This window comes from Giraffa tippelskirchi, chromosome 5, assembly GCF_054371585.1.
Source record: "Giraffa tippelskirchi isolate mGirTip1 chromosome 5, T2T-mGirTip1v1.2.pri, whole genome shotgun sequence".
Lineage (NCBI taxonomy): Eukaryota > Metazoa > Chordata > Mammalia > Artiodactyla > Giraffidae > Giraffa > Giraffa tippelskirchi.
Window position 1 is genome coordinate 113,528,268 of NC_137279.1, and position 25,601 is coordinate 113,553,868.

General features: G+C 36.6%; 2 protein-coding genes across 37 annotated transcripts in view; one reads left to right on the forward strand and one right to left on the reverse strand.

Moving 5' to 3' along the window:
• The window catches only part of CLCC1 (chloride channel CLIC like 1), a 35,063-nt gene extending 27,449 nt beyond the window's left edge, over positions 1-7,614 (forward strand). For 6 of the 25 annotated variants that reach the window (XM_081487176.1, XM_081487175.1, XM_081487186.1 and 3 more), the window contains 4 exons: positions 955-1,052; positions 1,328-1,474; positions 3,114-3,425; positions 5,374-7,614. In XM_081487176.1, coding sequence (XP_081343302.1) covers positions 955-1,052; positions 1,328-1,474; positions 3,114-3,425; positions 5,374-5,619 — 803 coding nt within the window. In that variant the 3' untranslated portion in view covers positions 5,620-7,614. Of the gene's footprint in view, positions 1-954; positions 1,053-1,327; positions 1,475-3,113; positions 3,456-5,373 lie in introns of all 25 variants that reach the window. The other 19 variants (XM_081487171.1, XM_081487165.1, XM_081487173.1 and 16 more) reach the window with 5 other exon arrangements.
• A 1,437-nt stretch (positions 7,615-9,051) lies between these two features.
• Positions 9,052-25,601, reverse strand: part of GPSM2 (G protein signaling modulator 2) — an 82,983-nt gene continuing 66,433 nt past the window's right edge. For 10 of the 12 annotated variants that reach the window (XM_081487204.1, XM_081487198.1, XM_081487202.1 and 7 more), the window contains 5 exons: positions 19,200-19,270; positions 17,179-17,355; positions 15,018-15,177; positions 13,870-14,087; positions 9,052-9,293 (listed from right to left, as the gene is read on the reverse strand). In XM_081487204.1, the coding sequence (XP_081343330.1) occupies positions 9,066-9,293; positions 13,870-14,087; positions 15,018-15,177; positions 17,179-17,355; positions 19,200-19,270 (854 nt within the window). In that variant the 3' untranslated portion in view covers positions 9,052-9,065. The remainder of the gene's footprint in view (positions 9,294-13,869; positions 14,088-15,017; positions 15,178-17,178; positions 17,356-19,199; positions 19,271-25,601) is intronic. The other 2 variants (XM_081487207.1, XM_081487206.1) reach the window with 1 other exon arrangement.

Below are 25,601 nucleotides of genomic sequence, written 5' to 3' on the forward strand. Positions count from 1 at the left end.
TACTGGAAAAACCATAGCCTTGACTAGACGGACCCTTGTTGGCAAAGTAATGTCTCTGCTTTTTAACATGCTGTCTAGGTTGGTCATAACTTTTCTTCCAAGGAGTAAGCGTCTTTTAATTTCATGGCTGCAGTCACCATCTGCAGCAATTTTGGAGCCCAAAAAAATAAAGTCAGCCACTGTTTCCCCATCTATCTGCCATGAAGTGATGGGACCGGATGCCATGATCTTTGTTTTCTGAATGTTGATCTTTAAGCCAACTTTTTCACTCTCCTCTTTCACTTTCATCAAGAGGCTCTTTAGGTCTTCACTTTCTGCCATAAGCGTGGTGTCATCTGCATATCTGAGGTTATTGATATTTCTCCCAGCAGTCTCTTTCAGAATTTTCCGCAGTTGAAGTATTATACATGAGTCTGGTTTAGAAGAAGAGAACTAATGTTCTACTTTATTTTATAAGTAAAGAACTGACTTTTTAAATTAGGTTTAATTAGATAGTTGTAGATTCATAGGTAGTTGTAAGAATACAGAGATCCTGCAGACTCTCTACCCATTTTTTCCCCACTGATAACATCTTGCATAATTATACTAGTGCAGTATCACAGCCAGGATATCGACTTTGATACAAGCCACCTATCTTACTCAGATTTTTCCTGTTTTTTTCTTGGATTCCTTGGTGTGTGTAAAGGACTGTTTTTAATTATTTACCTTTTAGAAATCTTCATAAAATATTTTCTCTGTATAAGACTTATGTAATTTGAATGGATTTTTAAAATAAACCTTTTGGACATGAGATGACATTTTAGAAAATCACTATTAATAGGAGTCTATTTGTAAACATAGTTTAAAATTGATTGGGGGTTGTAGGGGGAAGGAGAGTTAAAACTAAAATATTATTTGGGAATGAAATGCAACTTAAAAAAAAAAAAAAAACTGTTTCTGTCTGTTTTCTAACAGAATGGCTTAGAAGTTCATGGACCTATAAGGATGACCCATGCCAGAAATACTACGAGCTCTTACTAGTCAACCCTATTTGGTTGGTCCCCCCAACAAAGGTTAGAATATATTTTGTGAAAATTACTTACACAAAGTGAGTAAAAAATCTCTGTGTTTATTAAAAATTGTTTTTTTAACTGTCACTTTGCTAATAATAACCTTTGTTCTAGGAAAATACTTCCATTACATAGTCACTTCCACATTAAAAGTATATGATAACATTTAAATGTGTGGAATTTTGTAATTTCAGCCTCAGCACAGTTGATTTTGACTTATTCTATGCACCTCAGTCCGTTGAGGGAAAAAATTAAGTTGCTTTTACTTTTCATTGTAGGCACTGGCAGTTACATTCACCAACTTTGTCACGGAGCCATTGAAGCATGTTGGAAAAGGAGCTGGTGAATTTATTAAAGCACTCATGAAGGAGATCCCAGTGTTACTGCACATTCCAGTGCTGATAATTATGGCATTAGCTGTCCTGGTTAGTACATAGCACTGTTAACAATTAACACGATTTACAGAAAAAGGCAATTCTAAGATTATTAGGTTTCTTTTATGTTGTAAATCGGGCTAAATCATGCTTAATGGTATGAAAAGATGATTTTTTAAGTGATAAACGTTTGTTTATAGTTGTCTGTTCCTCTTAGTAAGAAAATGGTTCTTAAGTTTGATTGTAGATGTCAAAGTGGTGATTTGGAATAATATCCTCTTTTAACATTTGCTTTTTAAACTTTGTGAATTAATACGTGTGGTATCAGTTTCTTATGTCCTCGTTGAGAAAAGAGGCATTATTTCAGTCTGAGCTTTTTTGCCACACTGAGAACCGGAGAACATTGGGTTTAACATAGAATCAGAGAGGGATGTAGAAAGAGGTGCATGTACTGAGAAACTAATTTAGGGGATCCAGGAACAGATATTTATTAAGGAATCTTACAATATTATTTGTCGTTCATCCATGGTCTCTTCAGCTCTTTTTTGGGTTGATTTTCAGTCCTTACCCTAATAAAGCAGTTGTCCCATAAAACAAAATGCAAAGAGCTCAGATGTGCCATGGGAACTTATTAAAGAATTCTCTTCCCTTAAGGATGTAAAATTTACTATGTTCTATTTACTTAAAAATTGTTACTCTTTTGGTATTGCTGTTTGGCTTGTGACTAGGATTCATTGGTTCAGGGATCTGGTTTTGTTAGGTGCCATTAGTTGTATAGTAGTAGTTTAGTCTCTGAGACTGAAATTAATAGCAAAACCCTGTTATTGCTTGTTGCTTCATCTGCTGCCTTTTGCTGCTCCATCTTTAAAGAGTCATATCACTAGTACAGTGGTTTTCAAACTTTTTTTCTCAGGATCCTTCTGTAGTCTTAAAAACTGAATACCACAAAAGCACTTGCTTGTGGGAGGTTTATTTATTGATATTTATCAGAAATTTTAAAAATACAGGTATCCACAAGCCCACAGTGCCTGGGCCATCAGAGTGAGGGAGTCATTCTAGCCCCGTAAGACTCCACTGTACATTTCACAAGAGGAGAGTGAAGAAAACTTATGTCTTTGTATTATGAAAAGTTTAGACCTCACAGACTAGTGAAAGTCTCTGGGACCCCCAGTGGGTCCCTGGGCACACTTTGAGAACTTGCTGCCTAGTTTTTCCTTGGAGTGTGACTCAAAACTTGTTGAATTTTAGCTGTAGCTAAAGCAAGTTTGTAAAATAAATAAACTTACTGGAGAATATTTGTATAATGGTATGCAACTTTAATTTTCAGCATCTACCTTATATGATGGATGTGAATATAGACAACATATGAGCAATGATTAGAAAATTAGTACCTTTTAAATTTCTAGGCTTTAGCCTGCCATTATGATGTAATTCAATAAAAATGTGTCCAGCTGATTGAAATGTCTACTTAATACTTAACAATTTCTCAAGTTTTGTTATGGGCTACTCTGGTTCTAGATTAATCTAGAGAAGAGATCTTTAATGAAAACCCAGTGAAACTAACATGTTTATGTCTATAAATAACACAAGTTAAATTACATGATTTTGTTGGCATTAAGGAAATCACCTCAAAATTTCATTGTCAGTCAGTCATTAAGTACTCAGGAATATATATTTCTTTTCCTTCTAGAGTTTCTGCTATGGTGCTGGAAAGTCAGTTAATATGCTGAGACATGTGGGTGGTCCTGAAAGAGAACCACCCCAGGCACTTCAGGCAGGTGAAAGAAGATGGCAGCAGGAAATTGCTCATAGACCCCATGGTGGAGCAGGTGATGCAGATTTCTATTATAAGGGCCAAATTAGCCCCATTGAGCAAGGCCCTAATGACAAAACATATGAGAGTAGAAGAGATGTTTTGAGAGAGAGAGATGTTGGCTTGAGATTTCAGACTGGCAACAAGACCCCTGAAGTGCTTCGGCCATTTGATTTACAAGAAGCAGAGGTGAGAGAGCATCCCAAGGTGGTACCCAGTGTAAGTCAGCAACTGTTTATTTCGCTGTCTCTTCATACTAGGCTTAAGTGCTTCCTATTAAGGTTTCCTATTAAGCTTTCGGTTACGTGTTCTACTCTTACCTTTCGTGGTTAATTATATCACCAGTGATGTAATTATTCACTGTTTCCCCCTTTCTGGTCAAGTTAGTCCAGCCTCAGAAGAAATGAGATTTAATGTTTATGTTACATACTAGTTAGCAGTAATTTGTTAGAACAGATAGCAATTTGTGTGACGTTTTATAGGAAACCAACTAACAAGTGACCATGACTGAAATTTCTGCCTTTGAATTTCTACCTCTCCTGATCAGAGAGAACTACCCCCTGAGGCTGGAGCCTTAGGGAGCTGGTCCGGAGGAGAGCCCTGAAGCCTTAGCTAGATGGGAGAGTGAGCTGGAGAAGGATCAAAAACCTTGCTTTCCCAAATCTTTTGGCTGGCTAGACTAACTTTTTTATCTGGGGAATGGTCAGGCCTCTTTTCCACCATTATTGGCCATTTAAAGGGACATTTCCATTTCTGTTTGAGAGAAGAATTTGTATTGTCATTTGCAAAGTTTATGTTGCAGATGTAAACCTTTGAGAAACTGTAACAAACACAGTAGAATCTAGGAACTTGTAGAATCCTTCCCATGGAGTTCCTAAGAAGGAAGAACATATCTGCATCGATCTAGAAAATTAAGATGTTCCTTTCATGAAAGTGTTAGTCCCTCAGTCATGTCTGACTCTTTGAAACCCCATGGGCTGTAGCCCACCAGGCTCCTCTGTCCATGGAATTCTCCAGGCAAGAATACTGGAGTGGATTGCCATTCCCTTCTCCAGGGTATCTTCCCGACCCAGAGATCAAGCCCAAGTCTCCTGTATTGCAGGCAAATTCTTTACCATCTGAGCCACTAGTTATATGTCACTTAATCTCAGAAATCCTCCAGTTCCCAGCTCACTTGAAGGGAAAGCCAAAATGGCCTAGGGTCTCCCACTGCTCTCCCCTCCCATGCTCCCTCCATGCTCATTCTGCTTCAGTCACAAGGGCCTCCTCCTGTCTACTCCTTGAGCTCAGCCTTTGTACTTGCTATTCATTGTCTAGAATGTTGTTCCCATATATTCATAAGGATCATTTCCTCAAGCCTTTACTCATATCATCTTTTCAGACCACGCTAATTTAAACAGCAATTCAGCGTTCCCACCCCCAGCATGATACTTTAATTTATTGCCCAGTAAGTCCAGGGAAGGGGGCGAGTGTTTGTCTGCTCACTGTCTTTTGTATCCCTAGGACCTATAACTTAAGGTGTGCTCAGTGAACATTTGTCAAATGAATTATTCTCTCAAGGCAAGAGGAGTTAACAGTACTGGTCACCAGTCTTCCTGACCCTTCCTAAGTTGGGTCACTAGACCACCTAGTATATCCTGAGTGTCCTACTCCTCTATAGACATTTCTTTTTTTTAATGTTTATTTTTAATTGGAGGATAATTACTTTACAAAGTTGTTGGTTTCTGCTGTAAAACAAGGTAACTCACCATAAGAATATATATATCCCCTCCCTCTTGAACCTCCCCCCACACCATCCCATCCCTGTAGGTCATCACAGAGCACCAGGCTGAGCTCCCTGTGTTATACAGCAGCTTCCCACCATCTGTTTTACATGTGGTAGTGTATGTTTCAGTGCTACTCTCGCAATTCGTCCCACCCTCTCCTTCCCCCATTGTGTCCACAAGTCTGCCTTCTATGTCCATAGACAGTCCTGTAAAGCTTAACATTTATATAATTACAGTCCGGCACTGGGACAAGGACTTGAAAGAATTCAATGTTTGCTAAAACATATTTGTGGGAACTTGTTGAACATGTATATTACAAACCTTCATGTTATGTTAACTGAACAATTACAACACTGTAATTCTCTTTGTAGCTTAAATCACCTAATTTGGAATCAAAGCCCAAAGAGATGGGTGAAATCCCAGGAGAAAGCACTCCGACAGAAAGCAGTATTGAAAGCAGCCAGCCTGCTAAGCCCGTCTCTGGCCAGAAGGTGTCGGAGGAGGTAGAAGGTTCCCCTGCAGTGGAGAAGGCCCAGCTTAGGACTGATGCCGCAGGCGGCCCGGAGGAAGGCAGCACAACCAGCCCAGCAAGCACTACAGTGGAAGTGTGTGGCTAGAGGAATACACATGGGCCACAGTTCTGAGGTTGTCTTCGAGTTCTGTAAAGTAATCTCTCTACAACTGTTTCTTCTGCAAATATTCTGATATTTACTACACAGGTGCCAGCTTTAAACATCAGTATTTTTACTGACAATCAGAATTAACAAGTGTGCATGTATCTCTGTTCAATTTCATTTCTTTGATATTAAGATGCATCCCATAAAGTTTTTGAAGTGTTATTTTGGAACAGGATCTCATAGATGAACATATGGCAGGTATTAATGATTTTGAATCATGAAAAAGACCATGTGAGGTGGGGGACATTGAAAAAGAAGTTGTTGTTTACAGGCATATATAGGAACCAACTCACCAAAGTATGTTTTGCCTTTTGGAAGTCCTGTGATACCTACTTTAGTTAATAGAATTATTTGTTAGTTGTCCATCGGACCCAGAATGTTTCTAAAAATGGTAGATACTCAAAAACAACATTTAAGGAAGCTCACTGTAGTCAAGTTTACCCTTGTCATGCACTTCAGCATTTTAGTGCAGCCATGGAGTCTGCATCACCAGTGTCAGTCTAACCCACTGTAGGCTGCCCACAGATCAACCTTCATTTCTTAACTCCTACAGCTGTTACTGGGCTTGCTTCTTTATCACCCCTTTTGCTTTATCCTTAGCTAAGACAGAACTGAAGATTGTCAGGGGAATTTAGATTACATAGCTTGTTAAATTGGCAGTCTCAGTTTTACATACTTGGAGAATGGCTTTATTTCTCCAGCAAATAAGTGCACAGGCTTTATAAGGCCTGTTTTCCTTGCTACTCAGAATCCCAGATTTGAGGTTATTAGATATTACTGTATCTTACATTATAGTAAACCATACTGTCCAAGCCATATGAAGTTCTAAATTTTAGAGATCTATACAAAGAGAAGGATAAATACCATGATAACAGACGAGTGGGTTTTTAACCCTAGACAGGTGATATAATCCACACTTTAGTTATTCTGATTTTCAAACTATTCTTCATTTTAAACTTTAAAAAAAAAGCAATTTATAAATTTTGCACAAAATCTAGCTAGGAAGCCACAATGACACACATTTGGGTATTCTTTGTTTTAACCTTCACACTACAAGTTCCAGTCAGCTGCTTGCTAAAAATGATACCACGAGTAGTCTTAAAATTTTCATGCAGGCATTTCTTTTAGAAAAGATTTAAAGCATTTGCTTTTCAATGTTTTTTTTTACATGAAATGCAGAATACCCCTTCTTGGCTCCCAGAAGCATCACTTAGATGCCTATAACATGTGTTAATATTATTTTCTAGCTTAATACTGCAAAACATCATTAGTATTTTATTTCATTAGAAAGGTAATTTTTTCCAACAAATGCAAAATGATTTATATAAAACTTTATAACACAGTAGGCATGTAAGGATGTCTGCATTTTGGGATAGACTTGTGAACATCGATGCATATAAAGTAGTCCTCTGGGGGCCAGATCTGTTTATTGGTGAATGTGCTCCCAAGGTGCTAGTTATCCTCTGAGCGGTGAAATGGATGCCTCAGTTGATAAGAGTGTAACTGTGAGAGTAGAGTTAATGTTATTTTGCACTTCTGACTGCTGCTTATCAATCCAAAAATGAATCTTTAAAAGAAAATTTAAGTAAAAGTTCACCTTTGTATTCTTTCATTACAGATAACCATTTGGGGATGAACTCTACTTTGACAGCTAGCAAGGCAACAAGGTACTGCTGTTGAAAGATAACAGCTGAGTTCAGGGAAGACTTATTAACATAAATTGAATATTCAAGGTCAGTTTATAACTAAAAGAAATAGGCTTGTTTAGCCAACATTTATCATTAAAGTCAAGGATTATAGTAACAAGCTTTTAGGAATATCAGACTGAGCCAGACAGCTTTTTTAAAGCAATTTTTAAGTGGAATGGCTAACACTGAATGTTTATGGGGTCTAAGAGCTACCATCTACACAAAATAAACACTTATTTTTACATTACTGTGTTTTGGTATGCTATCTTTGCTCAATAAATGTGCTTGTAAGAAAAAGCCCCACGAAATTTAAGTGCAGGTTTGGGTTTTAAACAGGTACTAATCCAGGACATTATACCCTATATATAATATATAAAACATAATATAATCTGGGTGTTAACTGACTACATTTGACAAAAATTTGTGTGATTTTAGAACCAAGAATAATCTTTTTTTTCCCCCCTGAGCTCTTAATGTGAGTCCAGATTGTATAACTATCTTCTCATTTTTTAAAACATTGGCCATTTGGATAAGTGGTTCTCATTGCCTATCAAAATCACCTGAAAGATTTTTAGAATGAACAGAGGCCTAGATCCCATTGCAGCTGTGCAGAATCAGAAGCAACCAGAAGTGAATGAGTTGCCAACTTGTTCCAGGTGTGGGCATTTGTATTATGCAATTCAATCTTAGTCCAGTCCCAGCTCAGTCCTATCCTTGTTGACTTGCTTTTGCTAAACTTACTTATGTCATGTCACATTATGTCCCCTTGTAAAACACCTTCAGTTTCTGGAAAGAAGAGGAAGAGGCTTAATGACAACTGAGGGCTTAACCTACATCTTTCATAATTTTTGTGGCCTAGGTTTTTGACATAGTCACATAAGGGTTTTGGGGGTTTTTTGGACATTGGGTTCTAAAAAACTTTACAATAGTATTTTGCAACAGAACATACAATTTTAAACTGTTACATACACACACACACACACACACAAATGTACATATATACATACCTGTACTTATATATGTATTGTGTGTGTGTGTATATATATATATATATATATATATATATATATATATACACATAAATTATTTTAAAAATTACACAAAGAGGCCAAACCACACTAAAAGAAGTTTATTCTTAAATTCTTTTATGATGGCTTTGGCCTAAAAATATATTGAAAATAGAGATTTTTCTTAGTGGAAAAAAAAATCTAGATTCTTTAACAGACTATAATATTTTACACGTTGGTCAAGTATATTATTTTTATGAAACCGTGTAATTTCTCACTACATCCATGGTTAGGTATAAAAAATTGCCATTATCAATTAAAGAGTAAAAAAATTACCTCAACAAGAGGATTAAATCCTAGTCTAGATTCATTTTAACTTCCTACTTTACAAATACTAGGTAAAGGAATCTAACAAGTTGCCAAAGAACATAATCCCAAGCAGTAATCACAAAAGTTGATGAAGCACCTTTCAAGACACTTCCACTCAGAAACAAGTGAGTGTCCAGAGGAGTGTTAACACTATACTATTAAAGGTTAAATATTTACATCATGCTAAAAACATTTTAAGCTGTAGTACAGTGCTATACTTGCTCCTTTTGAGGAAAAAAGTAGTAGATTGAATTTCCCTGCAATGTTCTGAAAGGAAATAAGGTCATTAAAAAAAAAATTCAACAGTATACTAGTGGTTTGCTTATTTTTTCCCAGAATTTTCAAGTTCCAACAAAGCATTACTCTGCAAAAGATCCTTGACCCCAAATTCAGTGTCTCTGTTTTGATCTCTTTGTAAAAGAGCTCTCTGTTCATCCATTCTTTTTGCTTGAGACCGTAAAATAAGGCTAAGAAAGTCTTCATCTGGTACTGTTGGTCCCTTTGTGGCAGCAGGTGGTGGAGCACATCTCTGATCATCTAATCTGGATCCCTAGAAATTCAAAAGTAAGAGATTAAAAGACAAATAAGGAGAGCACCAAGGTATGTTATGTCCACCATTCACAATAAGAAATGTAGCTTTAAATGTTTACTGCCTCTTAGAACTGCTTAGAAGTTTAGTCAGTCTTTAGATCCGAAAACTAGTACGATCTTTTCTTTGAGATGATTTATATAATCAGAATATGCTGGTTATGTTATAGTACGCAGAAGTATAGCCATAGCTTCATGGCTTTGGTAAGAGTAGTTAAGACAAAAGGTCACCTGTGTCCACGATGACAGTTCAAGATTATAATCTTACCATAATAGGCATTACCAAATAAAACTTACCAAATCTTTAGGAATGTAATGAGAGGTACAAAAACTCTGCATCGCTTCCTTATAACACTGTCTTTGGCCAAGGGTCAGCAAACGGCACCTCTGCTGCCCATTGTTTGTGTAACAGTCCTTTGATTTCAACACTGTGCTCATTGTTTTGAACTGTGTATGGCGGTTTGTCTGCTACAATGGCAGAGCTGAGCAGTTGCAACAAAGGCCAAAGGGCCCAAAAAGCCTAAAATAGTTTATGGCCCTTTACAGAAAAAGTTTGCCTACCCTTGGTCTCAAGCATTTAAATCTTTAAGTTCTAGCTTATGGTTCTTGAAGTATGTTAGAAATGTTTTTGATCAAATAAAAAATAAAAGCGCTTTAAAAGTCTACAGGATAGCGTCTGGTATTGTAGCCCAAAACGAAGAGTAGGAATGTGATAGCTGACATCTGAGTGTCCCCTGTGTTGCTAGGCGCTGTGTACTGATGTGCCTAAACATTTAGCCGCACGATCCTGTGAGGATGCAGTGACTGACTGGCCGCCTAGTCTGCACCACCCTGGTGCACACACATACCTGGTTTACTCTTCATCATCTCTCCTGTCACAGTTCTTGGTCCTTTCATTGTCCTCTAATTCATCCAGCACTCAGGCACTTCAGTTCCTAAACCTCCCCTCCCCTGGTGTTCTCATCCTTACCCTCTGCCTTATCCATTAGCTCCCATGGTCAGAGGCCAGACACAGTTATTCTCATAAATTGCACTATCTCTGAAATCAGTTTAATATCCCATGTTGACCACTGACTCCTATTTTTCCAGATCAGGCTCTCCAGTACTCCTTCCAGTAAATCATTTGTTAAAAAACTGAGGTAAAATAAACATAACATAAATTTACCATCTTACCCATTTTTAAGTGTACAGTTCAGTATCAGGTACATTCATATTGTGTGATTATCACCACCATCCATCTCCAGAACTTTTCACCTTGCAAGACTGAAACTCTAAACCTATTTACAACTCCCCACTCTCCCCTCCCTCCAGCCTCTGCAACCCCCATTCTACTTTGTCTCTATTAACTGAACCATACAAGTAGAATCACAGTGTTTGTCCTCTTGTGACTGTCTATTTCTCAGCAAATAGCTTCAAGGTTCATCTATGTTGTAGTGTGTTTTTAAGGCCAAAAATATTCCATTGTGTAAGTACACCACATTTTGTTTATCCAATCATCTGTCGGTAGACACTTGGGTTGCTTCCAACTTTGGCTGTTGTGAATAATGCTGCTATGAATATGGGTGTATCATACTGTGAACAAATATCTGCTCATGTCCTTGTTTTCAGTCATACCCAGAAGTGGGATTGCTGGATCATATGATAATTGTTTTTAATTTTTTAAGGAACTGGCATAGAGTTTTCCATAGCAGCTTCACCATTTTATAATCCTACCTTGCCATGCACAAGGATGCCAATTTCTCCATATCCACACCAATATTTGCTATTTTCTGCATTTTTTGGTTTGTTTTGATAGCTGTCCTAATGGGTGTAAGGTGGTATATCACTGGTTTTGATCTTACTTTCTCTAATGATTTGTGATGTCAAGCATCTTTTCCTGTGCTTATTGGCCATTTGTATACCTTCTTTGGAGAAGTATCTATTTGTGTTCTTTGCCCATTTTGAATCAAATTTTTTGATGTCATTGAGCTTTTGGAGTTCTCTATATTCTGGATTAATCTTTATCAGTTACATGATTTGCATATATTTCCTGTGGGTTGCTTTTGTGCTTTGTTGATAGTGTCCTCTGCAGAGAATTTTTAAACTTTCATGAAGTCCAATTTGTCTTTTTCTTTTTTATTCCCTATGCCTTTAACATTATAATCAAGAAACCATAGCCAAATCTAAAGTCATGAAGCTTTCCCCTTATGTTTTATTCTAAGAGTTTTATAGTTTTTTAGCTCTTATATTTAGGTCATTGATCCACTTTGAGTTAATTTTTGTATATGGTATTAGGTATGTATGTATGTAGATATCCAGTTTTCCCAGCATCAATTGTTAAGATTCCTTCCATATTGAATGGTCTTGGCAACCTTGCTGAAAATTGTTTGACCATATATGAGTGTTTACTTCTGGGCTGTCTGTGTATCATGCTTGTATGACACTGTTTTGATTACTGTAGCTCTGTAGTAAATTTTGAAATCTGGAAGTGTGAGTCCTCCAATGTTGTTCTTCCTATTCAAGATAGTTTTGGCTATTTGGGTTTCCTTGAGATTCTGTGTGCATTTTAGGATGGATTTTTTATTTCTGTAAAAAAGCATCACTGAAATTTTGATAGGGATTGCACTTTATCTGTAGATCACACTCTGGGTGGTACTGACTTTTTAACAAAAAAGTCTTACAGTCCATGAACGTGAGACTTATGTCATCTTTAATTTCTATCAGAAATATTTTGTAGTTTTCACTGTATGAGTCTTTCACCTTCTTGGTTAATTCCTAACTATTCTCTTTGATACTACTGTAAGTGGAACTTTTTTTTTAATTTCCCTGTTGGACTATTCATTATTAGTTTATAGAAACACAACTAATTGTGGATGTTGATATTATATCTTTTAACTTTGTGACTTTCTAACTTTTTTTTTCTTGGTGAAATCTTTGATTTTCTACACATAAGACCCTGTCATCTCCAGGGAATTTCCTGGTGGTCCCGTGGTTAGGGCTCCACACTTTTACTGCAGGATCATGGCTTCAATCCCTAGTTGGGGGAACTAAAATCCCACACACCATGTGGTGCAGCCAAAGGAAAAGAAAAAGACCCTGTTATCTCTAAAACAGAGACAGTTTTACTTCTTTACCAATTTGGATGCCTTCTGTTTCTTTTCCTTACCTAACTAGCTAAAAGTTCTGGTACTGTGTTGAATATAAGTGGCAAAGTGGGCATCCATGTCTTGTTCCTGATCTTAAGAAGCTTTCAGTCTTTATTCACTGAGTATGATGATCGCACACACTGAGCACTGATATGATGATACCTGGGTAAATGATTTTTATTATGTCATGGTAGTTTCCTGCTATTCCTAGTTTGTTTATCATGAAAACGTGTTGAATTTTATCAAATAATTTTTCTGCATCAATTGAGATGATTGTTTTTTCTTTCATTTGTTATTGTGGTATATTACATTGGTTGATTTCCATATGTTGAACCATCTTTGGATTCTAGGAATAAACCCCATTAGGTTTTATGGCATATAATCGTTTTAACATGGTGCTGGATTCTTTTTGCTAGTATTTTGTTAATTTTTGCATCTATATTCGAAAAGGATATTGGTCTGTAGTTTTCTTATAGAGTCTTAACTGGCTTTGGTATCAGGGCAGTATTTGCCTCATAGAATGACATAGGAAGTGTTCCCTTCTCTTCAATTTTTGGAATTGATGTTCTTTGAACATTTGGTAGAATTTACCCATGAAGCCATTAAGTCCAGGGCTTTTCTTTTGTCAGGAGGTTTTTTTTTTTTCCTCTGTTTCAGTACATGGCACTGAATTTACTGAAATTTACTGTATTTATTGAAATTTACTCAGTTATTCAAACCAAAAAGGTAGGAATCATCCTGAATTCTCTTTCTCATACCCTCCATCTAGTTTATTAACAGATCTTGCCAACCAACCATAATTTCAAAAATATGTCCCTATTCTGACTACTTACCACTATGCCCACCACACTAGTCCAAGTCACCAATATTTTTTGCCTTATTACCACATTAGTTTCCTTCTGACACCCTTGCCATCACATTCTTTCAGCAGTTGTTAGGATGATCCCCCGGAACCCTCCAATGTCTTTCTATCACATCTGGAACACAAGACCTCATCATGGCCTACAAGAGTCTATATGATCTAGGCTCTGATTACTTCTCCTTCCTCATCTGTAAGCCCTCCTCTACCCTTTACTCTATACCAGTCACACTGGCCACCTTGCCATTTCTTGACCATACTGTCTCTGCATGGAATGCTCTTTCAGTAAATATTCACATGGCAGACTGCTTTCCCTCATTCAGCTCTCTGTTCTGGTGTCTACCACAGCTCAGAGGGAGTCATCAGCAACACCCCACCTCACAGCCACAAGGAACACAAAATAAGAAGCTATCACAAGGGAGTGTCTCCCTGAATAATCAACTGATTGCCTCACTAATATCAAATGAGCTTTTCCCAAGTTAGAATCATAATACTGCAAAAGTTCTCAACAACATCTGAGCTATATACAGAATGACAAAAATATGCAGACATACCTGGCATTTGACAAGGATGTCAAAGAAGTCTTCATCAGGCTCTTTGTTGTCATTAGTCATCAGATGGCCAAGTACTGACTGACTGTTGTTTTGTGTCAGACGAAGCCCGGGCAGATTACTGAAACTGGCCCTCTGGTCATCTAGACGGCGGCTCTGTGAGCTGGCAAGAAGGTCTAAAAACTCATCTGTGTTGGGGGACACCATAGAAACTGGTGGTGCTATGGACAGAGGGGAAAAAATCCAAAAATAACAGTTATTTAAGCATATTATACACATATAATTTATTTCTGCCTTAGTCAGTCCCAGCACCCTCCCTGCCCTCTTTAGCTCTGTTGCTGAGAGTCACTGATAGGCTGGGGCCAGACTAGATGGGTGGTGAAGGGAGAATCAATTTCAGAGTACTTCATATGGTTATTCGGATTTGACTGTATTTCCCTTTATCTAATAGCACCTAATATGTAACTTTATAAGATATGGGGCTAGATTTTGGAGGTAAATAGCTTTTCTTACATAATTTCTCAGCCCAGGATGAATGGGACAGTATTTTTATTTCATGCTCTGGTTAGGACATTTTAGCTAACTATAAGTGCTGCTGGCAAGTCTTCATCTTCAGGAGAGGAAGTCTTTTGGTAGCTGAAATAGAAAATTTTAAGTAGCCAACCCATTTTAATCTTTCTAAGGCTCAGGCAAGCCTTCAGTTCAGTCGCTCAGTCGTGTCTGACTCTTTGTTGTGTCCGACTCTGTGGCCATAGCCACAGGTTCCTCTTCAGTCTGTCTGAGCTTTTCTTTTTTAAACCATGTATGAAGCATTCGTATTTTACATGTAGTCATAAGGTATGTATAACTAAAATTTTTTCCTCATTATTGTTGTTTAAGTTAGATTTTCTTTTCCCCAACCCCTAGGAAACTCAGGAGGCAGTATGATATAGTTATTATAGAAAGTGCACCGCACTAGACAGAAATACAGATAAACTCAGGGGAACTGAAACAAAACCTTGTTTAAAACTGAACAAATTCCAGCATTTCAGATACACTTCGATTCAGGCTCCTTGATTGTACCTCCTATGATAAGAATTAAATTCTCAGAAATAACTATAAGAATGTCAAAGAGAACTACTCAAACTGCAGGAGAGGCACAGATTACTTACTTTTTAGCATCCTTTTGGGGGGAGTGGAAGAAGCTGCCGCTGCAGCTGATGTAGAGTTCTTCTCTCGTAAGCAGCACCTCTGATCATCCATCCGATTGCTTTGAAATCGGCTTACTAGGTCAAAGAACCCTTCATCTCCAATAGAATCTGCACTGATTTTCTAAAATATTGAGAGAGAAAAATCTCAATATTCCAGCATTATCCTTAGGTCATCAGCGAAACAATACCATCTACCTCAAATGCAAAGGATGAAGATTTAGAGTAAAAGGTTGACATTTTCTTTGTGTAAGATGGCACCACTTGGTAATAGTTATTTCAGTCCAACTAACAAAAAGCATTTCTAGTTATTTTACTTTTTGATCCTTGTATTTCTAAAGCTAAGTAAATGTGCCTCAGACTTAGGGGAACTGTTATAGATAATGAATTACCCAAATATCAGTAATATGAACATGTACCCCAGGTTCAAGTTCAGCTCTTAGATTCTACAACAGAATTTAAGTAAACTAAGAACTGATAAACTAAGAAAGCACGTATATTTTCTTGATATAGTGACTTCTAAGGTCTTTTACTGTAAAGATTTGAAGATCCTGAAAAAATATAAACTTCAGATGAATACTTGAGAAAGAGGGATAACTGTTATACTTTATTTGGAAAGATTCAAAACTAAAATGACTAATGTTTAATAAAGGTAATTTTTTCACAATTATAGTCTTTATTGAAGTACATATATACAAAATGTTATGAGCCTTAGGAGAAGGGTGCAACTAATTCTTAGGTGAAATAGCAGAAGCTTACGTGATATTTGAGTTCCTGAGCATAAGCATTTGCAGGGTAGAGATGTTTCATACTGATTAATATGCAATTCCAAAGATTTGTAGTGTTCAGGGGATAATGAACTGAAGGGCAGGCAGGGGTAGTGAAGAAGGGGAGAAGAGGAGGCCAAGACAAAGGCCTCTGTATGACCAGCTAACAAGCTAATTAAGGCTTATCCAATGTGAAATGAGAGGAGCATGGTAATAGTCAATTTTAAGCAGTTTTGTACAGAAATAAAGCTGGCCCTTCTTGGTTTGACGAGGTTAATAATGCAGGGAGAGGGATCAGAAATATGGGTAAGATAAAGTAGTACATTAAGAACTAATACATAGTAGCAGAGATTTCTTAGGGATTAACTGGATATGGTCAGGGAAGGAGGAGGAGTCTAGACTGACATCTGCAGTGTACAGAGCATCCCTTTTACTGAAGTAAGGAAAATAAGAGGGCTTGAGGTTTGGGGATGATAAGTATGTGTATAAGCTACAGTCAAATGCATTAATCACTAATAAAGGAGCATGAAGCCTCTTAATTCATAATTCTGCACACTGAAAGATAATAAGGCTCCAAAAATACGGACATCTCCAGTTAGACTAATTGTGCTTGGTTAAGACCTCAAACCTTGAACAAAGATTGCCTTCCAGTTCTGCTCTGGATCTACAAAAATATTCCTGGGCCATTTCTATATACCCCATGATGTTTCCTTTTGTTAGTCATACATGTGTAAGAAACATGTAAAAAACTGATAGAATCAAGGCAAACAACACTACAGGGTGCAGATATAAATAAAAGGCTGACAACAAGATCAACAGAAATCTGTTATATAAAAGACTACCACAGTTTTTTCAAAGGTTCTCGCTGCTGGAAAAATGGACTTAGTAATTTGAAGTAGCTTCTTTGTAATTTATCTGAACTTTTTTTTATCAGAGTGTAGGGTAGCTTAGTGATACCCCTGATTACTTACCAGTAATCCCATGGTATTTTTCAGTTTTTAAATATTTTGTTATATTTAATATGATTCCAATGCTCACTTTTAAGCAAAATTGTTTTTAACTCTATTAGAATTTTAGTAATAGAAATAAATAAAAGTTGATGCATGCAGACAGTTCTCACTTTAAATTAGTATTTAAAAATCCTTGAACATCTGAATTTAATTTGTTCTGACTTCTCAACTTAATGGAGGACATTTTAGTTTGTAGCTTTGAAAAATACAGAAAAAATAGGAAAATACAGAAGACCACTTTGAATAAGAAAGATATTTTAGATTGACTATCTAATAATAAATTATAAAAATCCAGTATGAATATAAAAAACTCAAAACACAATACTCAAAAACTTATTTTAAACATACCCTTTGAGAATTCGGAATTCGGTGATCAATGGAATTACTAGCGTCTTGGAGAACTTTAGTGGAGGAATTAGTTTTGTATTTTTTCCCCTTCAGTCTGTTGACAAAGAGGAGCTTTGCAGAAGGTTTGGCAATAAGAGGTTTTTGTTTAGCAAGAATTTCACTGTTCCAGTTTTGTACCTATAAAATTATAAATGGAAAACAGGACATCAAAAAAAATCAGTAACTGGGGGTGGGGTGAGTTAATAAATTTCTTTTTGACAATATATCTCACTGTTTCCAAAAGCTTGGACCAAATGTATGCTATCAATTTCTTATTATCAAAATATTAAAGGGGAGGTTTTTAGAAATCTTTGAGAATAAAAAGTTTGCCAAAAGTCATAAAAATAAAATTTGGATGGTCAGAGAAGCTGAAGTTTTATTCTCAATGTGAGTTACCTGAAAATCAATTACAACTGGAAAGTTTGAATATATCTAGAATTTTTAACCTTGAAAATTGACATCTTAAACTTATGAAGCAGTAGAAATTTTTTGTTGATAAAACTACTGAACTCTTTGACTTTATTATGAGGTAAAAAAAAAAATCACTACTTAGGGATAAAGCTTTATCATCATTTGTCTATTGGAAAATTACAGGGTTGAATCTGATCAGCTTCTCATGGAATTACTGTTAGTACCACTTACAGATGCATCAAATTAATTTTGCTGCTTATTACTAGGTTCTTACCTACTAAAAGAAGGAAGATCTAAACTGACTTAAAAGTTTTTTGTTTTCTATTTTTTTTTTTAAATACTCTATAGACTTAAAGATTTGAGAACCACACTCACAATATAAGAGGTAAATATTTGGAGAAAATCACAAAGCCCTTCAGAAGTTAACCAGAAGTTAGAAAAAAAAAAGTTTGTAATTAAAATATATTGGAAATTAGTTCAAATCAGATGTTGGTCTCATGATGACTACTTACACAAAAAATGTCAATATTTAAAAATCATATGCCTATTATAATAATACAGCAGAAGAATATTTAATGACACAAAGATGTTGATATAGTACTATGTATTATAAAATAGTATCTGTTAATCATATAAAATGCAAGATGAACAAATACAAAAATATTAATTTTCCTTACTTTTGCAAGGTGTGATTATTGATAATTTTAATTTCCTGTTGGAAGTTTCCCAAGTTATTATTATAATATATCTTATAAAAAGTGTTTTAAGAAATATCAATACACCATAAACAAATAAGAGCAAACCATAGCAATGTAAAATTAAGATAAATGGAGGTGGAAGAAAGCAGCCTAGATTTATTCTTCAGTAACCTTTTTCCTAATTATAAAGTCCCTTCTCTGTTACTTAAAAAAAAAAAAAATCAACAAAATCCTAGAGAAGATGCTTCTTGAATAAAGAGTTATTGCTTTGTTTAAAAAAGCTTTTCAAAAGTGCAGCCAGAAAAACTAGCCTGATCATAAGTATCATTAATCTTGCCAATAAAGTTGCTGGTATTTAGTTGAAAAAGCTTCTTAATCCTTTTTTTTATTTTCCTGATCTTTTAATTAAAGAAAAACAAAATAATGCATGTACATGGTAAAATATTCAAACACTTCAAAACAGTATATAAAGTAAGCATTTCTTATAACCCAGACAGCAATTTGCCCAGAGGTAATCACTGTTAGCAAGTATCTACATACCCTTCTAGAAACATGCAATTACAAAGGATATATATGCATAAAACTTTTCTTGAACAGATGGCACCATACTGTACACATTGTTTTTGCACTGTACTTGATTCTTTTCAAAGGAAAATGTTCAAGTGATACCCATATGACAGGAATTAAATTGTTTCATTTAAATTAAAAGGGGTTCTGGAAGGGAACACATGTACACCCATGGCGGATTCATGTCAATGTATGGCAAAACCAATACAATATTGTAAAGTAAAAAAAATAGATAAATAATTTTTTTTTAAAAGTTGCTAAAATATTTTAACAGTTCAAGAAATTTAAAACAGAAAAACTGCCAACCTTTTCTGGTGTTAACTTCATAAGCTCCATGTTTTCCATACTGTGTCGGCGTCCAAACTTGGGGCGTGCACCTTTGGAAAAAAAAGGTTAATTCAATAAACCAGGGAGCCCTTAAGACTGCAAATTCAGCATCACTATGTTATTTAAAGTCTGCTACACAAACCCATATGGAAGGAGGAAACATGTATAAACATATATTCTTTCAAGAATAATAATTTTCCACACCAACTAAATGAATAAAACATTTTGATGTAAGGAAGTTAAGATTTTGGTTGGAAACTAACTTGGGTTACTAACACTACCCCTTAATTTAGAAAAGGCATTTCATAATAACTGGTTTTATATGATACAGTCTCCTAAAACCCACCCAAACGGTAGAGTAGTTTAAAAGTAAAAACATATGGAAAGCATAAGGCCTTCAATTTTGAGGTAAGAATCAAAATAACATCCCCAATACACTTTTCTCAGTTATCTGTTTCCATTTTAAGATCTCCATTGACAATAGATTTACTGCCAGTCGGAAAAAAGTTAAATAAAATGATCTTCAAATATCCTTTTCAAAAAGGTATCATTAAATATGGAAAGTTTTTGTAGCCAAGAAATACATAATACCCAGTTTAAGAAAAAACCATGACCAACACATTAACTCCCCCTTTTGTAACTCTCCCTATAATACCCCTTTTCCTCCATAATTTGTTTTCATTACACGACACATCGCTAAGCAATGGAGCTTGTTATATAACATTATATAAATGGTCTCATACTATGTGTTCTCTAACTTGCTTCCTTTGAGCAACCTCATGTTTGTGAGACTCATCCAAGTTGGTATGAGTAGTTTAGTTTTCATGTGATTTATAAGACTAAGAAAGCATATACCGTTTCTATTCAGTTCAGTTCAGTCATTCAGTCGTGTCTGACTCTTTGCGACCCCATGAACCACAGCACGCCAGGCCTCCCTGTCCATCACCAACTCCATGAGTCCACCCAAACCCATGTCCATCGAGTCGATGATGCCATCTCATCCTCTGTCGTCCACTTTTCCTCCTGCCCTCAATTTTTCCCAGCATCAGGGTCTTTTCCAATGAGTCAGCTCTTCGTGACAGGTGGCCAAAGTATTGGAGTTTCAGCTTCAACATCAGGCCTTCCAATGAACACCCAGGGGTGATCTCCTTTAGGATGGACTAGTTGGATCTCCTTGCAGTCCAAGGGACTCTCAAGAGTCTTCTCCAACAACACAGTTCTAATGCATCAATTCTGTGGCGCTCAGCTTTCTTTATAGTCCAACTCTCACATCCATACATGACCACTGGAAAAACCATAGTCTCGACTAGACAGACCTTTGTTGGCAAAGTAATGTCTCTGCTTTTTAATATGCTGTCTAAGTTGGTCATAACTTTCCTTCCAAGGAGTAAGTGTCTTTTAATTTCATGGCTGCAGTCACCATCTGCAGTGATTTTGGAGCCCAGAAAAATAAAGTCAGCCACTGTTTCCACTGTTCCCCCATCTATCTGCCATGTTGGTGACATATATTTAGGTTGCTTCCAATTATTTGTTGTAAGCAATATTACTATAGAAATTCTTGGAAATACTTCATGTACATGAGCAAGGCTTTGGATGTCAGACCTGTAACTGGGAGTGGAGATGCAGAATCATACAGCTGGTACATCTCCAACTCTAACAAAAATGTTGCCAGACTGCTCTTTTGAGTACAACTTCTACTCCCATCAACACTGCATAAGGATTTCTGTTACCTATTTATTTCAATACTGGTATCAGGCCTTTTAATTTCTATCCACCTCATCCACCAATACTACCTATAGTTTTCCCTGATTAAGTGAAAGTCGCTCAGTCGTGTCCAACTCTGCGACCTCATGGATAGTCCATGCAATTCTCCAGGCCAGAAAACTGGAGTGGTAGCCTTTCCCTTCTCCTGGGGATCTTCCCAACCCAGGGATCGAATCCACGTCTCCCACATTGCAGGTGGATTCTTTACCAGCTGAGCCACAAGGGAAGCCCAAGAATACTGGAGCGGGTAGCCTAGCCCTTCTCCAGGGGATCTTCCTGACCCAGGAATCGAACCAGGGTCTCCTGCATCGCAGGCGGATTCTTTCCCAACTGAGCTATCAGGGAAGCCCAACTTCTCATATATTTATGGGCTATTTGTATTTCTTCTATTCATTACTTTTGCCTATCTTTTAGTTAGGTTATCTGTCTTAATTCATAGGAGTTCTTATACATTGAGGATACAAATCCTTTTTAATCATCTGTGTTGCAAATGTCCTCTCGGTTTGTGGTTTCTCTTATGATTTTTTTTAATGAAAGGAAGTTCTTAATTTCAATGTCAGTCTTCTTAATGGTTTTGTTTTTGTGTTTTGAGAAATCCTTCCCCTCTCTGATATCATGAAGATACTCTTCTTTACTTTCAGAGATAGCAGACCTTTGAACAGACCAATCACTCATTGTGATATGACCTTGAGCAATTACCTCTGTGTCAATTCTGTTTTTCTCATTTGTAAAGAACAAGGATACCTACCTCATATATCACTGTGTGATGATAAATGCATCATCACTTGTAAAGGGGTCAGTCAATGGCTGGTATGCAGTAAGCATTCAGCAAATGTTAGATGGCTGATCATAATTACTGCTTTAAATCTGTCTTTCATATTTAAATCTTTGGTCCATCAAGAATTTTTATGTGATACTAATTTCCATATATGCAAGGTTTAAAAATATAGAGGCTCTATATTCCTGTTTGAGCTATTTGTCTCTATGCCAATAACACTGCCTTAATTACTGTAGCTTTATAATCTTTATATCTGTACAGAAAGCACTTCTCATTTCTTGTTTTTCATCAGGAATGTTTTGGCTTTGAGTTCTTAGCCCATTTTTCTTTCATGTAAATTCATGAATGGCCTCATTGAGTTCCATGAAAAAACTCATGATTTTCTTGGCAGCACAATGAATATATATCAATCTGGGAAGAACCGACATCTTTTATAATATTTAGTTTTTTGACAGGAGCAGTTCCTGACAGAAGTGTGTTTAAGTTTCCCTTTATGCTGGATTTTCTCATTTCTCCTTTCAGTTTAGTCCATTTTGCTTTTGTACACTGAAGTTTTGTTATTAGGCTTACCAGGTATCATACATACGTATATAAGGCTTTTTTTCCCCTGGTGAATTGAGTTGTTAACCATTGTGAAGTGACTGTCTTCATTTCTAACAAGATCTTTTGCCTTAAAAGTACATTTTATCTGTTATTAATACAGCTGTACAGCTGTACCAGCTTTCTCTTCATTAGTTTTTCCATGGTACCTTTTTTTTTTCTTCAATCCTTTTACTCTCAGACTTATATATTTAGTTGGATTTTGCTCTTTTACCAATTGGATACTCCTGTCCTTTAAATGAAACATTTACATTTAATAGAATTACTGACAAATTTGGATATTTGAGCTATTTTCTTCTTTACTGTGTTTACTAATATATAATATTAATTGATTTCCTGATATTCAGTCCACTTGAATTCCTGTTTATTTTAAATACATTGTGGGCTTGGTTTGCTAATATTTTGTTTAGAATTTTTCCATCTATGTTCATGAGTAAAGATTTGCCTGTAATTTTCCTTTCTTATATATGTTGTTCTTGTCTAGTTTGGATATCAAGGTTATACTGTTTTCAGAAAGACTAATAAAGTGTTCTACTTTTCCAATTACTTATATAATTTTACAGAAGGTTGGAATCAATTTTCTTAAATGTTTGGGAGATCACACTGTAAAATCCCCTTCGCCAGATATTTTCTCAGTGGAAGGATTTTAAATAATGGACCAAATTTCTCTGTGGTTTTAGGCATTAGTGATGTCATCCATTCACATTACATTCTACCATTAGATTTTTCTAGATTCAATTTTGGTAAGCTTTTTTTTTTTTTTTTTAAGAAATTGTCCATTTCTTCTAGGTTTTCAAATAAAACTATTCAGGATAATCTCTTTATAATGTCTGCTGCATCTACATTATGTCCCTTCTTTCTCTTTTTTTTCCCCTCAAATAATCTTACTGTAGATTTGTTAGTCTTTAACTAAATTTTTGGATTTTTAAAAATTCTCTTGGGCTTCCCTGGTGGCTCAGTGGTAAAGAATCCACCTGCCAAAGCAGGAGACACAGGTTTGATCCCTGGTCCAGGAAGATCCCACATGTGGCAGAACAACTAAGCCCATATGCCACAACTATTGAGCCTGTGCTCCAGAGCCTGGGAGGTGCAACTACTACTGAGCCCACTTGCCAGCTACTGAAGCCCGAGTGCCCTAGAATGAATACTCCACAACTAGATAAGCCACCACAATGAGAAGCCCGCACACCACAACTAGAAAGTAGCCCCGACTCACCACAACTGGAGCCTAGCCCGCCCAGCAATGAAGACCTAGCACAGCAAAAAAAGAAAAACAACTCTCTATTGAATCTTTGTTTCAATATCATTAAGTTCTATTATTTCTTGCCTTCTATTTCTTTTAAGGGTTTTTTTTTTTTTTTTTTTTACTTAAAAGCTGGATATTCAGCTCACTGAATCTTTTTCCTTTTTAAACATGATATGATGTAAGTTTTGCTCCAATGTAAGTTATGTATCCTATAAATTATAATTCAGTCCTAAATTATTTTCTAATTTTATGTTAAGATTTTTTCTTAAACCCATAAGGTTTAAGTGTGTTTCTAAGTTTTCAAATGAATATATGTTATATATTATCTTCTTGTTAATTTCTAACTTAACTGCACCATGCTCAGGGCATGAAATCTACATGATACAGATTCTTTCAAATTTTTGGTTCGGCATGGTGGTTAAATTTTTGGAAGAGTTTCATGAATGCTTTCAAAGAATGTGAATTATCAATATTGTGAAAATGACTATACTACCAAATGCAATCTATAGATTCAATGCAATCCCTATCAAATTACCAATGGCATTTTTCACAGAACTAGAACAAAAAACTTCACAATCTGTATGGAAGCACTCGATATGCCAGCAAATTTGGAAAACTCAGCAGTGGCCACAGGACTGGAAAAGGTTAGTTTTTGTTCCAATCCCAAAGAAAGGCAATGCCAAAGAATGCTCAAACTACCGCACAATTGCACTCATCTCACATGCTAGTAAAGTAATGCTCAAAATTCTCCAAGCCAGGCTTCAGCAATACGTGAACCGTGAACTACCAGATGTTCAAGCTGGTTTTAGAAAAGGCAGAGGAACCAGAGATCAAATTGCCAATATCCGCTGGATCATCGAAAAAGCAAGAGAGTTCCAGAAAAACATCTATTTCTGCTTTATTGACTATGCCAAAGCCTTTGACTGTGTGGATCACAATAAACTGTGGAAAATTCTGAAAGAGATGGGAATACCAGACCATCTGACCTGTCTCTTGAGAAACCTGTATGCAGGTCAGGAAGCAACAGTTCGAACTGGACATGGAACAACAGACTGGTTCCAAATAGGAAAAGGAGTACGTCAAGGCTGTATATCGTCACCCTGCTTATTTAACTTATATGCAGAGTACATCATGAGAAACACTGGGCTGGAAGAAACACAAGCTGGAATCAAGATTGCTGGGAGAAATATCAATAACCTCAGATATGCGGATGACACCACCCTTATGGCAGAAAGTGAAGAAGAACTAAAGAGCCTCTTGATGAAGGTGAAGAAGGAGAGTGAAAAAGTTGGCTTAAAGCTCAACGTTCAGAAAACTAAGATCATGGCATCTGGTCCCATCACTCCATGGGAAATAGATGGGGAAATAGTGTCAGACTTTACTTTTTTGGGCTCCAGAATCACTGCTGATGGTGATCGCAGCCATGAAATTAAAAGACGCTTACTCCTTGGAAGGAAGGTTATGGCCAACCTAGATAGCATGTTTAAAAGCAGAGACATTACTTTGCCAACAAAAGTCCTTCTAGTCAAGGCTATGGTTTTTCCAGTGGTCATGTATGGATGTGAGAGTTGGACGGTGAAGAAAGCTGAGCGCCGAAGAATTGATGCTTTTGAACTGTGGTGTTGGAGACGACTCTTGAGAGTCCCTTGGACTGCAAGGAGATCCAATCAATCCATCCTAAAAGAGATCAATCCTGGGTGTTCATTGGAAGGTCTGATGTTGAAGCTGAAGCTCCAATACTTTGGCCACCTCATGCGAAGGGTTGACTCATTGGAAAAGACCCTAATGCTGGGTAGGATTGGGGGCGGGAGGAGAAGGGGACAACAGAGGATGAGATGGTTGGATGGCATCACCGACTCGATGAACATGGGTTTGGGTAGACTCCGGGAGTTGGTGATGGACAGAGAGGCCTGGTGTGCTGCAATTCATGGGGTCGCAGAGAGTTGGACACGACTGAGCGACTGAACTGAACTGATGGAAACACAAAAGACCC